General features: G+C 37.8%; 2 protein-coding genes across 9 annotated transcripts in view; one reads left to right on the forward strand and one right to left on the reverse strand.

Moving 5' to 3' along the window:
- Positions 1–14,484, forward strand: part of CEP128 (centrosomal protein 128) — a gene marked incomplete at its 3' end in the record, with an annotated part of 432,096 nt that overhangs the window by 388,964 nt on the left and 28,648 nt on the right. Inside the window, exon 23 of one of the 4 annotated variants that reach the window (XM_082451219.1) lies at positions 11,898–11,990. The exons of the other annotated variants lie outside the window; for them this stretch is intronic. Coding sequence (XP_082307345.1) covers positions 11,898–11,990 — 93 coding nt within the window. The remainder of the gene's footprint in view (positions 1–11,897; positions 11,991–14,484) is intronic. 4 annotated transcript variants of the gene reach the window in all.
- LOC309655771 (uncharacterized protein) overlaps positions 1–14,484 on the reverse strand; it is a 119,703-nt gene that overhangs the window by 13,461 nt on the left and 91,758 nt on the right. The gene's annotated exons all lie outside the window — the stretch shown is intronic.

The raw sequence follows: 14,484 nt of genomic DNA on the forward strand, positions 1-14,484 counted from the left end.
TTTATAGTCCTGTTCCAAACACTATCAATAACAGTGCATTCTATGGGTAAAAAGCCTTGCTTTGTATTGTGAAGATAATATGAGTGTATATTACAAAACACTTTCTGAAGTATCTTTCTGAAAAATATACATATAAGAAATGCTTTCTGTTCTCTTTAAGAGAGCATATCTGGGTGAAATCTCAGAGTAATAATGTATTACATCTTTTTAAGATCCTAATCTAACTATAAAATGAAATATTGGTATTACACCCTTAATATATAGTTGGTGGGAGTAGTGTCTGTTACACACATTTTGAAGTAGCCTTTACATAAAAAGCTAATTTGGGATTTTTTCATTTTGTGCACCTAATTTTAACCAACTGCATACAGGTTTCAGCTGAAAATTATTATATGCCTAGTTTTAAATGATGGAAAGTGATATAGTAGAACAGTATCTGATTTAGAGTCAGAAATGGTGGGTTCTGGTCATATCCTCCCCGATAACCAGGCACATGACTCTGGGCACGTTGTTTAACCTCTCTACATTTCAGTTTTTAAAATGTTTTTTTTTAATGATTGTGCTGGACTGGGTCATATTTTAAAAGTCTTTTACTTAGTAGACTCTAGGAGGAATTTAAAAAAATTTATCTTCATTAAAAAATTTTCACCCTCTGAATAGTTGCTTTCAAACAATTTACCCTGATTTAATCATGTAATTGTATACAACAGATACTTGTTGAATCCCTGCCATATCTCGACAGTGTCCTCAGGCATATAGCAGATTGGGTCCCTGCTGCCGTGGATCTCACATTTTAGGTAATGTTACAAATGGAAGGACTCTTAGAGACCCTTGTCAAAACCCCTCACCCTATAAATAAGAAGTCTGGAGGACAGAGGAGTTTATGAATAGCCAAATATGGCAAATTGAGGGCTAGAATTCAATTGTCCTGATTAGTGACTCCGTGTTCTTTCCATTCCACATACTCCACTTGTGAATGTTGAGAGTAATGAAGACATGAGTAAGGAATGCTTTATCAGTAAGTACCTAGCGAATGATGCTAAGTGAAGAGGAAGAAAACTAACAACGAGATCCCATATTTACCTTGAGCAGGTCAAGAAGTAGAGTCATAAACAGGACACTGAATTCTTGAATCATATTTAGAATTGTCAAAATATGCCCTCGACCTATTGGTACATGGCATTTAATAAAGCAACTTTGATCTAGTTTTCTTCCTTGTGAATGTTGAAGAAGAGCGTTGGCGTGCCCCTTGGTTGCATTACTAGTTGTATCTTGAGCTTGCTCAGTGATATTAAATGCCTCAGTCGATCGTTTTTTAATTTTATACTCTAATTCCACTTACACAACTGTTTATAAAGTTTGTTTAGGGCTTTTAACAAACTTTGATCTCAGATGAAAGGCTGGGGAGAGTATACTGTCACTGTTATCACTATTAATATAAATATCCAAAGTGGTCTTGTGTTAATTATTTAACATTAGTGAGCGATTTTATCCTATCATGGCCCCCAAATACATTATACTTGAACATCAAACAGTGAAAGGCCATCAAAATAGCCCTTCCCTCATTATTGTCTTTAGGCTCTGTTCTTAATTGTTTCGCATAGTTCGTGCTCCATAAATGATTTTCTGGAGCTTCTTCAATGTTTTTCTCTACTAGCATCTCACTCTCTTACCTATATCCGTAACAAAGGCCAGTAGAACACATCCTGACTTGTTTGTTTCATTGTCATCAGACATTAACCAGGTAGTCTAAAGCTTATTAAATATAGACTCACTGACTTAAAACACCTAGATTCCGTGAAGTACTCCCCTTATATCTTGTCAGAGAACTTACTATTTTCAGCTTTTATCCCTATCATTTCTAACTCAGAACTTGTTTTGCTTTGTAATACCCCAGAACTCCACATTAGACATTAGTTTTTCCTTGAAGAAGAGTGTATTTGTTCCCAGACATGAAGGAGTTGACTGAGAGGGTAAGGCAAAAGCCAGGTGATCTCCACATTTCTTAGAGAATGATTAGGATTTGGTGCCCTGAGAGTTCAAAGACCTGGTTGTGAGTCCTGGCTCTTTCACATGGACAACTCACTTAACCCCTCTGATCCTAATTTCTATTATCTATGAAATGGGCCTATTACTTGTCCTATTTGTGCACAGATTTGCTGAGAAGATCAAATGAGGTAATGGTTGGAAAGTGCTTTTCTAATTTAAAACAAATATTCCTCCCTTATGTGTGCACTACCTTTCCCAGTCACAGGAGCAGTACATGACTAGAAAGATTTGGCTCACTAATCGGGACACTTGCGTTCTGGTCCTAGTTTTGTCACACTGGTTATGTGTCTTGGCACTCTATGTTATATACATTTTACCTCCAAAATTCAATTTAATTATTTCAAATTTAGGGTCGGAGAAATTTAGATTTATAGTTCTTATTTAATAATCCTAATAATTTTAGTTCAACACATTTCTGCCTCCAGATTCAGTTGACCTGGGATAGGACCCAGTAGTTTCTAAAGTTCCTCAGATGATTCTAACGTGCAGTCATGGGTGGGAATCACTGATTTGAGCCATCTTCTTTGTGCCCTTTAAGAATGTGCCTTTACAGTCCATCCCCTAGAGTCTGGTGTTACTCTGCCTTCATGTCTGTTGGATGTAGTCCTATTAATTTCCACTGAGTTAATTTCATGCCTTTTCTACTGATACCATCATGTATTCTGTGCCTACAACATATCATTTCCAATCTACCAAAACAACAGTCATAAGATTCTTTCTCAAACATTATTTTAAAAAAAATTTCCAGGACTCTATTTTGCTTACTTGTAGCTTCTTACTAAAATTTAACCTTGTTGGGCCTAACTTCAAGGGCAAATTTACCCAGTCATGAGCTCACCAAATGATTAATTCTCTGATTTTAATAAACCTTAACGAATTGTCCAATTTACAAAGTAGTATTTTTGGAAACCATATAAAGAGTTTAAAAAACAAATACGTTGTTTTGTAAGTCAGTATTTTGAGCAAATTGGCTATTCAATCAGTTTTCTTTTGACTAAGATATGTAAATTACCTGCCTCCCTCATCTCTCTTCTTGTTTCTCCTCTTTTCTACTTTTGTGTTAGTTCCCCCCTCTGTGACATCACACTCATTTCTCCACTCATTTCTTTCATTCATTTCTCTATTCAACAAATGACCACCAACTAACCCATGTAAAGGACTGAGTATAAAGCATGGTTTATCTTGCAAAGCAGCATAGGACAAGTACTTCATGAACTACCAGACTTCATATCAGACTCCACAGAAGTGGTTTACAAAGGCTCCTAGGAAGGAGAAATTAGGTACTAAAAGGATGAACAGGATCTGAGAGGTGATGATAAAAGGAAAAGAGTTTTTCAAGGGTGGTTTAATCTTTATTATACCATCAGGGTCATCTGGACCCAATCTTGGTCTATTAATTTCTTTTGGTAAGGATTGATTTTTTTTTAATTCATTTTTTTTTCTTTTTTTCTTTTTTTAGTTCTTACAAAGAGCAAAGAGAAATTTTCCTCATTTTTAAGATAGAAAAAATTCATTCTGTCTTGCAAACACCATGAGTCTATTGAAGCCTATTATAAATCTAAGATGTATAATGAATCTTGGTGATCTTATTTTCTTGAAACATTTTCCTATTTCATCATCCTAGAAATTATTTTATTGGTACTTGTCAGTTGTTCCCAAATATGCTAGAAGAGACCAAAATCATATGAAGATGGAGGGATAAGGGGATCACACAGATGGATGTTGCAATAAGTGACCTAAATCATCACTGTTACATAACATTTCAATTTTCTTATTGTGTTGTCCAAAGTATATCAAGAACTGAAGAGTCTGAGAATTTTACCCTTCTCACCAGTTACCAAGTTAGCCTGCCGTACTTTTATGGATGCTGGAAGAAGACATGAGACAAAGGACTTTACTAGTCACAGCACAGCTGGCCCCATGAGCTGCATGTTTGTATCACTTCCCTTTGCCTTCCAAGTCCCTCAGGGGCAATATGGAGATGGGTCCGGGTGGGCGTTGCACATGCAGTGAATTTGTGTTATAGCTGAGGAACCCTGAGCTTATGTAACCCCAGTCCTATAAAGGGAGCTACAAGAAATTCTACCGAACCTTTGCCTAAGAGGAAGACAGTGTATTTCGAAGTCTGTTTGCTATACAAACATTCTTGAAAAGCTATTCTGGGATAAAAGCCATCATAACACATGTAGCAATGTCACGGAGAAGTACCTTCCATCAAAATATTGTATTATCTTTCAAGAAGAAGTTTTATAGTCTTTTTCTTTATTATTATTACCTTTATTGGATGCAGGTTGATAATTCAGAATTTCTCATTTTCTCCCGTAATGACAAAGAGAAGGAAACTGACAGAGGAAGACATTTCATACTTAATAGATGAATCAGAAGATGAATATAAAGAGAGAGACAGTGGCATTCTAGATACTAATGATGATGGTGAAATTGATTGTATAAGCAAAAGTCAGATTATGAGTCTTCAAATGATAAGATCGTAGATGAATTTTTTGCAAATTCAGGAATCAATGAATGAACAATCTATTTCTGAGGACAAAGAGGAAATAGGGTGCTCTCTTCCAGTTACTTATTCAACAAGAAACACTTCATCATGCAATATTTGGCAACAAGAACCTGGAGCAGTGCATTTGCTGAAAGAATGTGTGACAGTACTCTTTCATCTTTAGTTATGTTTGTGCACCATGATTTACTTCATATGGTTCATAAATGGGCAAACACTGAAAGCAGGTTGTATAAAAATGTGACTGAAAGGAAAAGATAATATAGAAATGAAAATTTTTGTTGGATTGACCATTCTAATTGATACTTATAAATCTAAAAAATGAAAAAAAAATCTGCAATTATGTAGTAAAGAAGACTGCATTATCAATTTTTTAAAAATTAGAAGCAGGGCTCCCCTGGTGGCACAGTGGTTAAGAATCCGCCTGCCAATGCAGGGGACATGGGTTTGAGCCCTGGTCCGGGAAGATCCCACATGTGGGGGAGCAACTAAGCCCGTGCGCCACGACTACTGAGCCTGCGCTCTAGAGCGTGTAAGCCACAACTACGGAGCCCACATGTGCGCCTAGAGCCCGTGCTCCACAGCAAGAGAAGCCACCGCAATGAGAAGCCTGTGCACCGCAACGAAGAGTAGCCCCCGCTCACCACAGCTAGAGAAAGCCTGTGCGCAACAATGAAGACCCAACGCAGCCAAAAATAAATAAATAAATAAATTTATATTAAAAAAGAAAAATTAGAAGCTGTCACATTTTTAGAGGTATTGTGTTTTGAAGAAGCAAGTGCAAGAGAACAAGCCAGAAGTAATGATAAAATAGAACTCATTAGAAATATATTTGAAATTTCTAATCTGTATTTACAAGATGGGTATTTTCCAGAATCATGGATGACAGTTATTCAGTAGTCCATTGCATTCATACCTTCTAAATCAAGAGAATATATAACATGCTTAACTTCTTACTAAAATTTCTAATAACATTTTTTTTTCCTATCTCTTTATATTCTTTAAGTAATTTATCAAGTAGCTAAAATATTTTTTTAAAACTTCACCCGTTGGGGACTTCCCTGGTGGCACAGTGGTTAAGAATCAGCCTGCCAATTCCGGGGGCACGGGTTCGACCCCTGGTTCAGGAAGATCCCACATGCTGCAGAGCAACTAAGCCCGTGCACCACAACTACTGAGCCTGCACTCTAGAGCCCGAGAGCCGCAACTACTGAGCCCACGCACCACAACTACTGAAGCCCGTGTGCTCTAGGGCCCACGTGCAGCAATTACTGAGCCTGCGTGCTGCAAGTACTGTGCCTAGAACCCATGCTCCGCAACAAGAGAAGGCTCCGCAACAAGAGAAGCCACCGCAATGAGAAGCCCGTGCACCGCAGCGAAGAGTAGACCCCGCTCGCCGCAACTAGAGAAAGCCCGTGCACAGCAACGAAGACCCAACTCAGCCAAAAAATAAATTAAATTTTTTTAAAAAATCTTAAAAAATAAAAAAAAAAAACTTCACCCGTTGGACCTGAATAGTAAATGGTGATGACTAATTATTACCGATACACTAAAGATTAAGCAAAGTATGTTGTTGTGTTCCAGGATCTGGGAACAAACTGCCATTCTGTATTCCCATCTCCTTGTTTCTTTGTTTTCTGTTTACTTGTTTGTTTTTGTTATGAATGAATCTCCTATGGTTCCCACAGTGTTCAAATTGCAACTGACTTCAAGCAATATTACCTATTACCATAAATTTGATAGACCCAGTTTTCACTATCAATAGGCATCTTGTTTGCATCTCCAGAAAGTTCCTTTAAAGCACTGGATTCCCTCTAAGTTTAAGAGGAAGAGACCAGATATATATTTAAAGTTTGAGCTCTGCATGACTGTGATATGTACCTATGTCTGCACCTTCTTAGAAATAATATAGAGCAAAGCTCTTACCTTTGGCCTCCAACTAAAGTTGGGTGGGAGAGAAGGAAGGACAGGGAAAGCAATATTATATAATACTTCAGATTTGCTCTTCCTAACTGATATTCCTCATGGGTGTCATGTCCTAGAATATCTCAAGAAAATTTAGGGAGCAGGCGTCCTCAAAGAAAAAGTGGAGTACCTGTCTCATGTAATTGATGTTACTGTTGCAACTTCATTATATAGAGTATATCCCAGAACTCCTGACACACCCATATTCACTTGACAGGATATGGGATTATTCCCAAATCAAATATAAATTATCTAATCTTTCACATTAGCAAATTTTAAAAATATTGTTGCATATATGTAGTTACTGGATGACTGAGAAGCAATTACAGCACCAAATTCAATAAATATTTATTGAGTAGCTATTATGTATTAACACCATAGATTTAAAGAATAGCAAGTAAGGCTTAATCCCTATACTTAAAGTTTTCCAATTTACTGGGAAAAGGCAGTTAACAAAAAATTATAAATATTTCTCTCTATTGCCCTAATAACTTATTTTCATTCAGGAACCAAAAGAATATGCTTGAACTAAATCTAGTCAGCTTTAACAGAATGAAGCCTGATGTAGTGATGTTATAGTTTGATTTGTACATAGTAGGTACTTAATAAATGCTGTTGGATAAAGGGAAGGCCAGATGTCCTATCCAGTTTCTGTATAATAAATGCTGTGAAATCCTGACTCATTTCCAGAGTATTGCATGTTTTCTAAGTTTTTATAACATACTTTAAATGTCCAAAGTCATGTGGTTTTGGCTACTTCAGGGGGGTTGCTGGTTGTTTTTTTGTTTAGTTTCGTTTTTTTTTTTTAAATGTGTCTAGTAAGGGCTACAGAACTCGTTCATTTTAGTTGAGTATGTTAAAAAAGAAGTGGGGGAAGGGAGACTAAGTTCAAAATTTCAAATTGTTTTGGCAAAACCAACTCCTTTTCATACTAACCACCAGGCCACAAAGCTTCATTGTTGTCCAGTTGAATGAATACATGGCTTTCATTTGGAAAAAAGAAAAAAACCTTTCTAGCAATTGAAGTTTCAGGAAGACGATTGTTTGTGGCAAATGTCAGATGAATTTGCTCATCAAATAATATTGTCAGTTGTATATGCCCAGTGGCTTTCATGGTCCATCTTTCTCAGCCAGGGCTTGCAAATTCAGAAACTAGGTGAATTTATTTAAAAATATATACTTTTGCTCACATATACTTCATCTATCCTCTCTTGCCCTTCTGTTCAGCCATTCAGGACATACCTTAACAGAGCCTCTCAAACATACTTAGAATTCACCTTTAACATTACTTGTTTAGGTGGGCTGTCTTCCAAAATGTATTGCTATAGCTTCAAATTACTGGTACTTTGAACTAAGTATGGCCTTAAGAGATAGTTCAGTTGAATTTTCAATAGTTTTGAAGGATTCTAGATAGTCTCTGCTTCTGTCTGCTTTGGCAGCAGTCGGCCAGGGAAATGCTTTGTACAGGATCCAAAAGAGTGTTTCTAAGTGTTCAAAAAAGGATTAATTATGAAAGCAAACTTTAAAAGTATAGTCAGAGTTGGTCTCAGTTATTTTTGAATTAAGTCTCAAAGCCACAATGATAAAAATAAAATACCTTGCCTGATTTCTATTTAGATCTGATCTGCCTGTCACCAGAAACTCATCCATATAGGCGGATTAACTGTTCACATGCTGTCTCAGCATCCAAGTGCTGTGTGCAGAGTAATGGAAAATGATTAATTTGTTTTGTCGTTCTTTTTTAGAACGCAGGACAACTCTTTAAAAGAAAATAACCCTTTACTTTGAGAACAGAGAAGATTAATTATGTTCACCTCACCGAGGAGCTTTTAAGTAAATTAGCCTGGACCCTACCTCAGCCAGAACAATTATCATTCCTTATCAGTGTTCCATATCAGGACCCTCTGTTCCATGTTAAATATGGAAGAGGCAAATGTGATTGCCTACTTTCGTATATCTTGAGGGCTTGGGGCAAGGGCTTTGCAGTATTCAGGGAAGTGATTAGCATTGCTCAGTATCTGCCCTGTGACCAGTGTCATGGTGGCCTCAAGTGGCTAAGCCCCTGTCAGCTCATCCACAGGAGACAGTTTGCTGTTCACATCCCACATTTCCTTATTAGGACCTTATTAGGTCCACAAAAGATTTTATTCTCATCTTCCTCACTTTTACTCTGTCTGGACCATTCAACTCAACTTTACTGTCCCTCGTTTTCTTCCATTTGTTTATTTATTTATTTAATTTTGAGTGTTTAAAAACATTCACTGTCCCTCAAAAAGTCAGGTTTTAAATTGTACTTTTAGAAAATAATGTGTGCTACATGTATGTTTCTACAGCATTTATAAGTTCTAAATGAATATTTATTGATCTTCGTGTTGAGGAGGTTTTTTGTTGTTTTTTTTCCCCCCCATAAAACTAAAATCTATTGTGTATAATAGCAAGTACTCAGCCCTGGAAATTAAGGAAGAATATAGTCCTGCCTTTAAGAAATTTGCTGTCTACTGAAAGGGACAAATAGACAGGAAGCGATTAGACAGGTGATAGGAGGCATGTGTGTGCATGGGAAGCACTGAGGATGGGTACCCAACACACACTTTAGGAGAGATGTTCACAGAGTAATAACTAGTATTATCGTTATAACAATAGCTAGTGTTTATTGAGTGCTTACTAGTGCCCTTCCCCATTCTGAGTACTTTACATATGTTAATATATTTGATCCTTAAAATAGTTCTACGCTATGGGTGTTATTATCATTCCTGTTTATAGGTGAAGAAACTGAGTCCCAGTGCAGAGGATCAGGAACTTCCGTAGGCACACATGGCCAGTAGGAAACTACACCAGGGTTTCAACTCGGACCACTCAAGAGGCCATGCTTTTAACTGCCATGTTAGAGGAGGTAGTAACCAAGCCAAGTCTTGCAGAAGGACAATCAGTGGGCTAATGTAAGCAGCATGTAGAGGATATTCCAGACAGATGGGCCTTCACGTTGTCGACTGAAAAAAAACAAACAAAACAAACAAACAAACAAAAAAGCACAACCTAAAAGTCGAGAATTATGTTTTCTTTGGTAATCTTACTGAGGACTATATAATCAGGATATAGCCTCTCAGATAGCTCTGGGGAACTGTTTCAAAGAGGTAAGGAAGGAGCCAAGATATATAGGAGTTTTTGCTGGGAAAAAAAAAAAAGAAAAAGTCAAACATGGAAAGATTGCTGCTAATCACAAAAAACAGACATCTCAAGTTAATGATTTTAGTGTTTTTCTATGTATGGGAAGATGAATGAGTCCAGGTTCATTGAAATTATTGCTTAGATATGCATCTTAACTATCTAGGACCAGTATCCTGTTTATCTCCATCCTGAATTCCCCTCAGGGCACATCATTGGAGGTGGCTGCATTGGCTGATGGATTGCTGGCAGGCTACATTTGTTGTTTACCAGAATGGCAGCAACATTTGTTTGGTCCACAGTGTGCAAAGTCATGATGGCACAGAAACTTTGACAGAAGCAAAAATATGGAATAACATTTATGGTAATAGAACCAGAAGCTAATTAGCAGCATCTAGATGAGGGCAAAACTGTAAAATCTTTTTTCTGTTTTAATTTTTTTTAATTAGGACAGTTATAAAATGAAAAAAAAATGAAAAGCAAGTTCTTTGCCTGCCTTTGGAAGTATCTGTTCTAAAAATACAAAATGACAAATATTTGGAGTTAGTAATTTGATAGGGCAAATACCCAAGATGACAGAAATATCTTTCTTCCTGTTTTCCTTATGCAATCATTAGCTTTGCTTTCTGCCACAGAAGAATGAAGGTTTTTCCACCCCACAGGTGTTCTTGGGTAAATAGTAATCCCTAAGTGGTTTTCTCCTTATTTTACTTTCTCTTTATAGAAAGCCATTTTTCTTACCCTTTCCAACCTTTCAAGCTCCCAACCTACTACGGGAAGAAGTTAAAGCTACAGCAGACTAAATCTAGAGACAGAAGGGCTCTTAGAGATTTTTAGATCCTTCTTTCCCATTTTCCTGATTTGGAAACTGAGATCTATGGGTTAAATGATTTTCCCAGGTTCATGTAACTGGTAATGGCAAACCTGAGATATAACTTTTTACCTCCTGATTGCTACTCAGTGAGCTTTCCCACTGTACCTTGCTGCCTCAAATATATCTTGATATCCTTAAACAGAAGGCTACCACAAATAAAAATATTATCTGAATAATCTAAATAATCTATCATCATTAGAGAAACTATTTTGTGGACATTTAAGACATTTTCAGAAGTTTATGGTCAGAATGCCTATTCTTGAGATGTAAGAGTATTTGGGGTAAATCAAGAGCTTCAGGTGTGGCACCATTGCCCTTCTGGGGATTCAGTACATTCTCCCAATAAATTTCTCAGGGAACTCCACCCAGATGGCACCCCTGACGTGGGTCTCAGAGTTTCCACTGCTCAGCAGGTCCCCAACCTGGGAGTGAGACGCCTTGCGCCCTTCTCAAAATACTCCCAAACTCCACCAATTCTTCCCTTGCTTGGGGCTCAGGGGCCAGCAGTCTGCAAACAGCATCAGAGGTGCCTTTTAGAGCATGTCAGTCCTCTGCTGAAAACCCTCAGAAGACCTTCTGTCTCATTCAGAATTAAACACACTTACTTCACTGTGGCCTAAAGGCTCTGTAAGACCTTACCATAGGCATGTTCAGCCTCATCTTGGGCTCTCCCTCGGCTCACCTGTAGAACAGTGTCTGCTATAGAGTAGGTGTTTAGTAAGTGCTTGCAGATTGAATAAATGGGTAAATCCCTCCCGTGCATTGAGTAAGATGCATTCGTTCACTCAAGAAGCAGTTATTGAATACCTTTTCTGTGGAAGCACTAGGTGGCCTGTGGGTACAGTGGGGGGCAAAGACAGACATTCCCCACCCGGAGGATGCTTGCTGCCCAGTGTCAACACAAGCGTTTATTAAATAACCGCACAAATACATGTAACACTAGTACTCCAGTACTTGTTGCAAAGGAAAGGCTCATGACTTAACTGAGAGCTTATTTGACAGAAATCAGTGAAGGCATGGGTGCCTTCCCTGAGGAAGTGATGAAAGATAATAAAAATTAACCAGTTCACTTAAGATTTATACATTTCATTACAAATTAATGTAAATTTTACATTAAACATATTCAAGTGGAATTAATGGTATGCATGCTGAAGTCTTTAGGGTAAAGTGTACTAATGTACACAGTTTACTTTGTAATGCATCCAAAAAAGTTGGGTTAATGGATAGACGTGGGGATGGATAGATAAATATGTGATAAAGCAAATATAACAAAATGTTAAGAGTAGAATTTAGGTGGTGGGTATTTGTGTGATCTCCGTAAATTTCTTTCAGATTTCCTGTATGCTTGAAAATGCTCCTAATGTTGGGGGGAAAAGTTTTAACCAGATAAGGAGACTGCAGGGAACATTCTCTACCGAGGGCACAGTATGTACAAAAGCAATTTGTGTGCCATTACAATTCTATTACTTTTACGTGTTGGATGATGTCTGTAGAACAGTAATGTATTTCTAAATATTGGATATAGTTTTAATTAAGTTTGCCTTGTTTCTGCTTTGTACTCTGTTGACTAATTTTTATTAGTAATTTTAGATTGTAAAATTTAGATTGTCACTGACCTCCTTTTCTCCATTTGAGAATTCTTGAGCTGACAGTCCTTCATAGAATCAGTTTTTTTTTAATACTATTTAGAAAGTACTTGACAGTTTTCGATGTACTTTCACATTCACTCTTACTCGATAATCACAGTTACTGTATGAGTATGGGATAATAAAGACCATCATTATTTATCCCCATTTTGCAAATAAAAGACTGAAGCTTAGAAGGGCAGGGGAAAGTGATACTCCCCAAACCACAAAATACAATTAATGTTGCTGGAACTGTGCATCTCCACAAATGAGATAGGCTGACTTCTGGTTCAGCATCCCTTCCACCTCAACACTGTCCTCCATCAGCCAGCTTGAAACACGTGACTGGGACCAGTCAATCCCACAAACATAGTTTCTTTATCTGCCACCTTAAGCAGAAATTGCTAAACTCTGTCTTTTTCAGCAAACACTTGCTTATACTGTTTGCCCATTATTAACATGCAATCACATTTTGGGGGCAAAAGTTCTTAAAATTTCTTTCCTTTGTTGAGTACATTTAGTTTTCAGTTTTAAGAAATGAAATGATTTCACAGACGTTAAAGTGTGGATCTCAAGACCCTCCTCCTTATAGACTGGTTGTAAGGGCCCAATTCGTTATCTAGCATACAGAGAACACTAAACTAGTCCTCATTATTCTTTGTGTGTTATTTTTCCTTTATATCAGGAAAAATATTTAAAGAGGGGATCTACACGGGGAAGAGAGATGTTTCTTTATTCCTTCTGTCTTCCTTTCTCCTTCAACTCATTCTTGGTGTTCTCTTATTGAAAAAAAAATCCCCAAATTAAGGTAATAATAAGATCATGGGTTGACTATAACTCATAATTTGGTTATGTCTAGAAACAAGAAAGCAATCATCTGGAATGACAGATTCTGTAGGTTTTTTATAGTTCTTCACTGGAAAAAATGACTGTGAACGAGAGTTGGAAAATACCTAGAAAGCCTTCTTTATTCAAATTTTCTAGTGAAGCTATTCTACCTATTCTCAAATTTCATAAACCTGTGCTTTTTAAAGGAGATCTTCTACCACGTTTGATTAGAATGGTATTATATGAAGACAAATAGAATTCGTTGTTGACAAAAGTTCTGGATTTTAGATCAAATAGAGTCACTGATGCCATACTGCCACATTAACTGGTGTTTTTTTTTTGTTTGTCTTTTTAACAAGCCTTATGTACCCTCTTACCCTGAGACACATGTAAACACTTCTAAGTGGGTGTCTGATTTTTAAAACTCTCTTAAAGTGAAGCCAAATCCGGCCTCTGTACCCTGACACCAAATTAAATCTGGGAGACAAGAGTTTTGGGTGAAGTAGAAAAGAACAGCTTTACTGCTTTGCCAGGCAAAGGGGCCACAGCGGGTTTGTGCCTCAAAAACTGTGTGTCTCAACATGGAGGCGACAGTGAGAAGTTTCATGGTAATGGTTCAGAGAGGGTGTGATCAGCTCGCAGACACTCTTCTGATTGGTTGGTGGTGAGGTAAGTGGGAGTCAGCATCATCAGCCTTCTGGTTCCCACCCGTCTGGGGTCTGCCTGCTTGAGGGCAGCATACCATTAATTTCTCCCACCTTGTGGGGCTTTCAGGATCTGCAGAACAGCACAGATATTGTTATATAGGTATATCCCTTAATGGGGAACCAGGACCCTGCCCCGAGGCTGCATTTTTGTTTCTCTTGACTGTTCCTCCCTTGTCTCCACAAACCCTCCCTTCTCTAATTAGCAACTGTTTGAACCTTCTCACTGGAACTCAGGGAAGGTCATGGAGGCTGAATGAAGCCTATTTCCTGTTATCAAGACGTGGGGGACACAGAAAGGCTTTTGTGCCCAGGAGCCCACAGGGTCCTGCTCAGTATCAACAGTACACAATCTAGAAATAGAGGGCTCCTCTGATATTCCAAGAAATCCACACAACTTTGAGCTCTGAGGCTCTTTGAAGGATGTGTGTCTACGAAATGACTTTGCCAGCCCAGTCTCTGCTACTTTTCCACTTGGTTCCAGCAAGTGTCTTATACAGTTTGGATGAAAAGAGGACCCTGTGAAGCCAATATAGCTGTGCTGGATCTAGTCACCTCAAGTGAAAAGGCAGACAGTCTCTCTTTTTCATGATCTCACTCTTCCTCTCCTTCAAACTTGTTTACTCAGGTCCTTTTACCATCTTTCAGCCATTTGTCAAAAAAGTTTTGAAGTGGATCTCTTTCCAAATGAAATGGAATTGCATTTTTGAACCCAAATAAACTGCTTCATAACCTCATGTATTTAATATCTATATAGTGCCA

The sequence above is a fragment of the Balaenoptera physalus genome (genome assembly GCF_965194825.1).
Source record: "Balaenoptera physalus genome assembly, chromosome: 2".
NCBI lineage: Eukaryota > Metazoa > Chordata > Mammalia > Artiodactyla > Balaenopteridae > Balaenoptera > Balaenoptera physalus.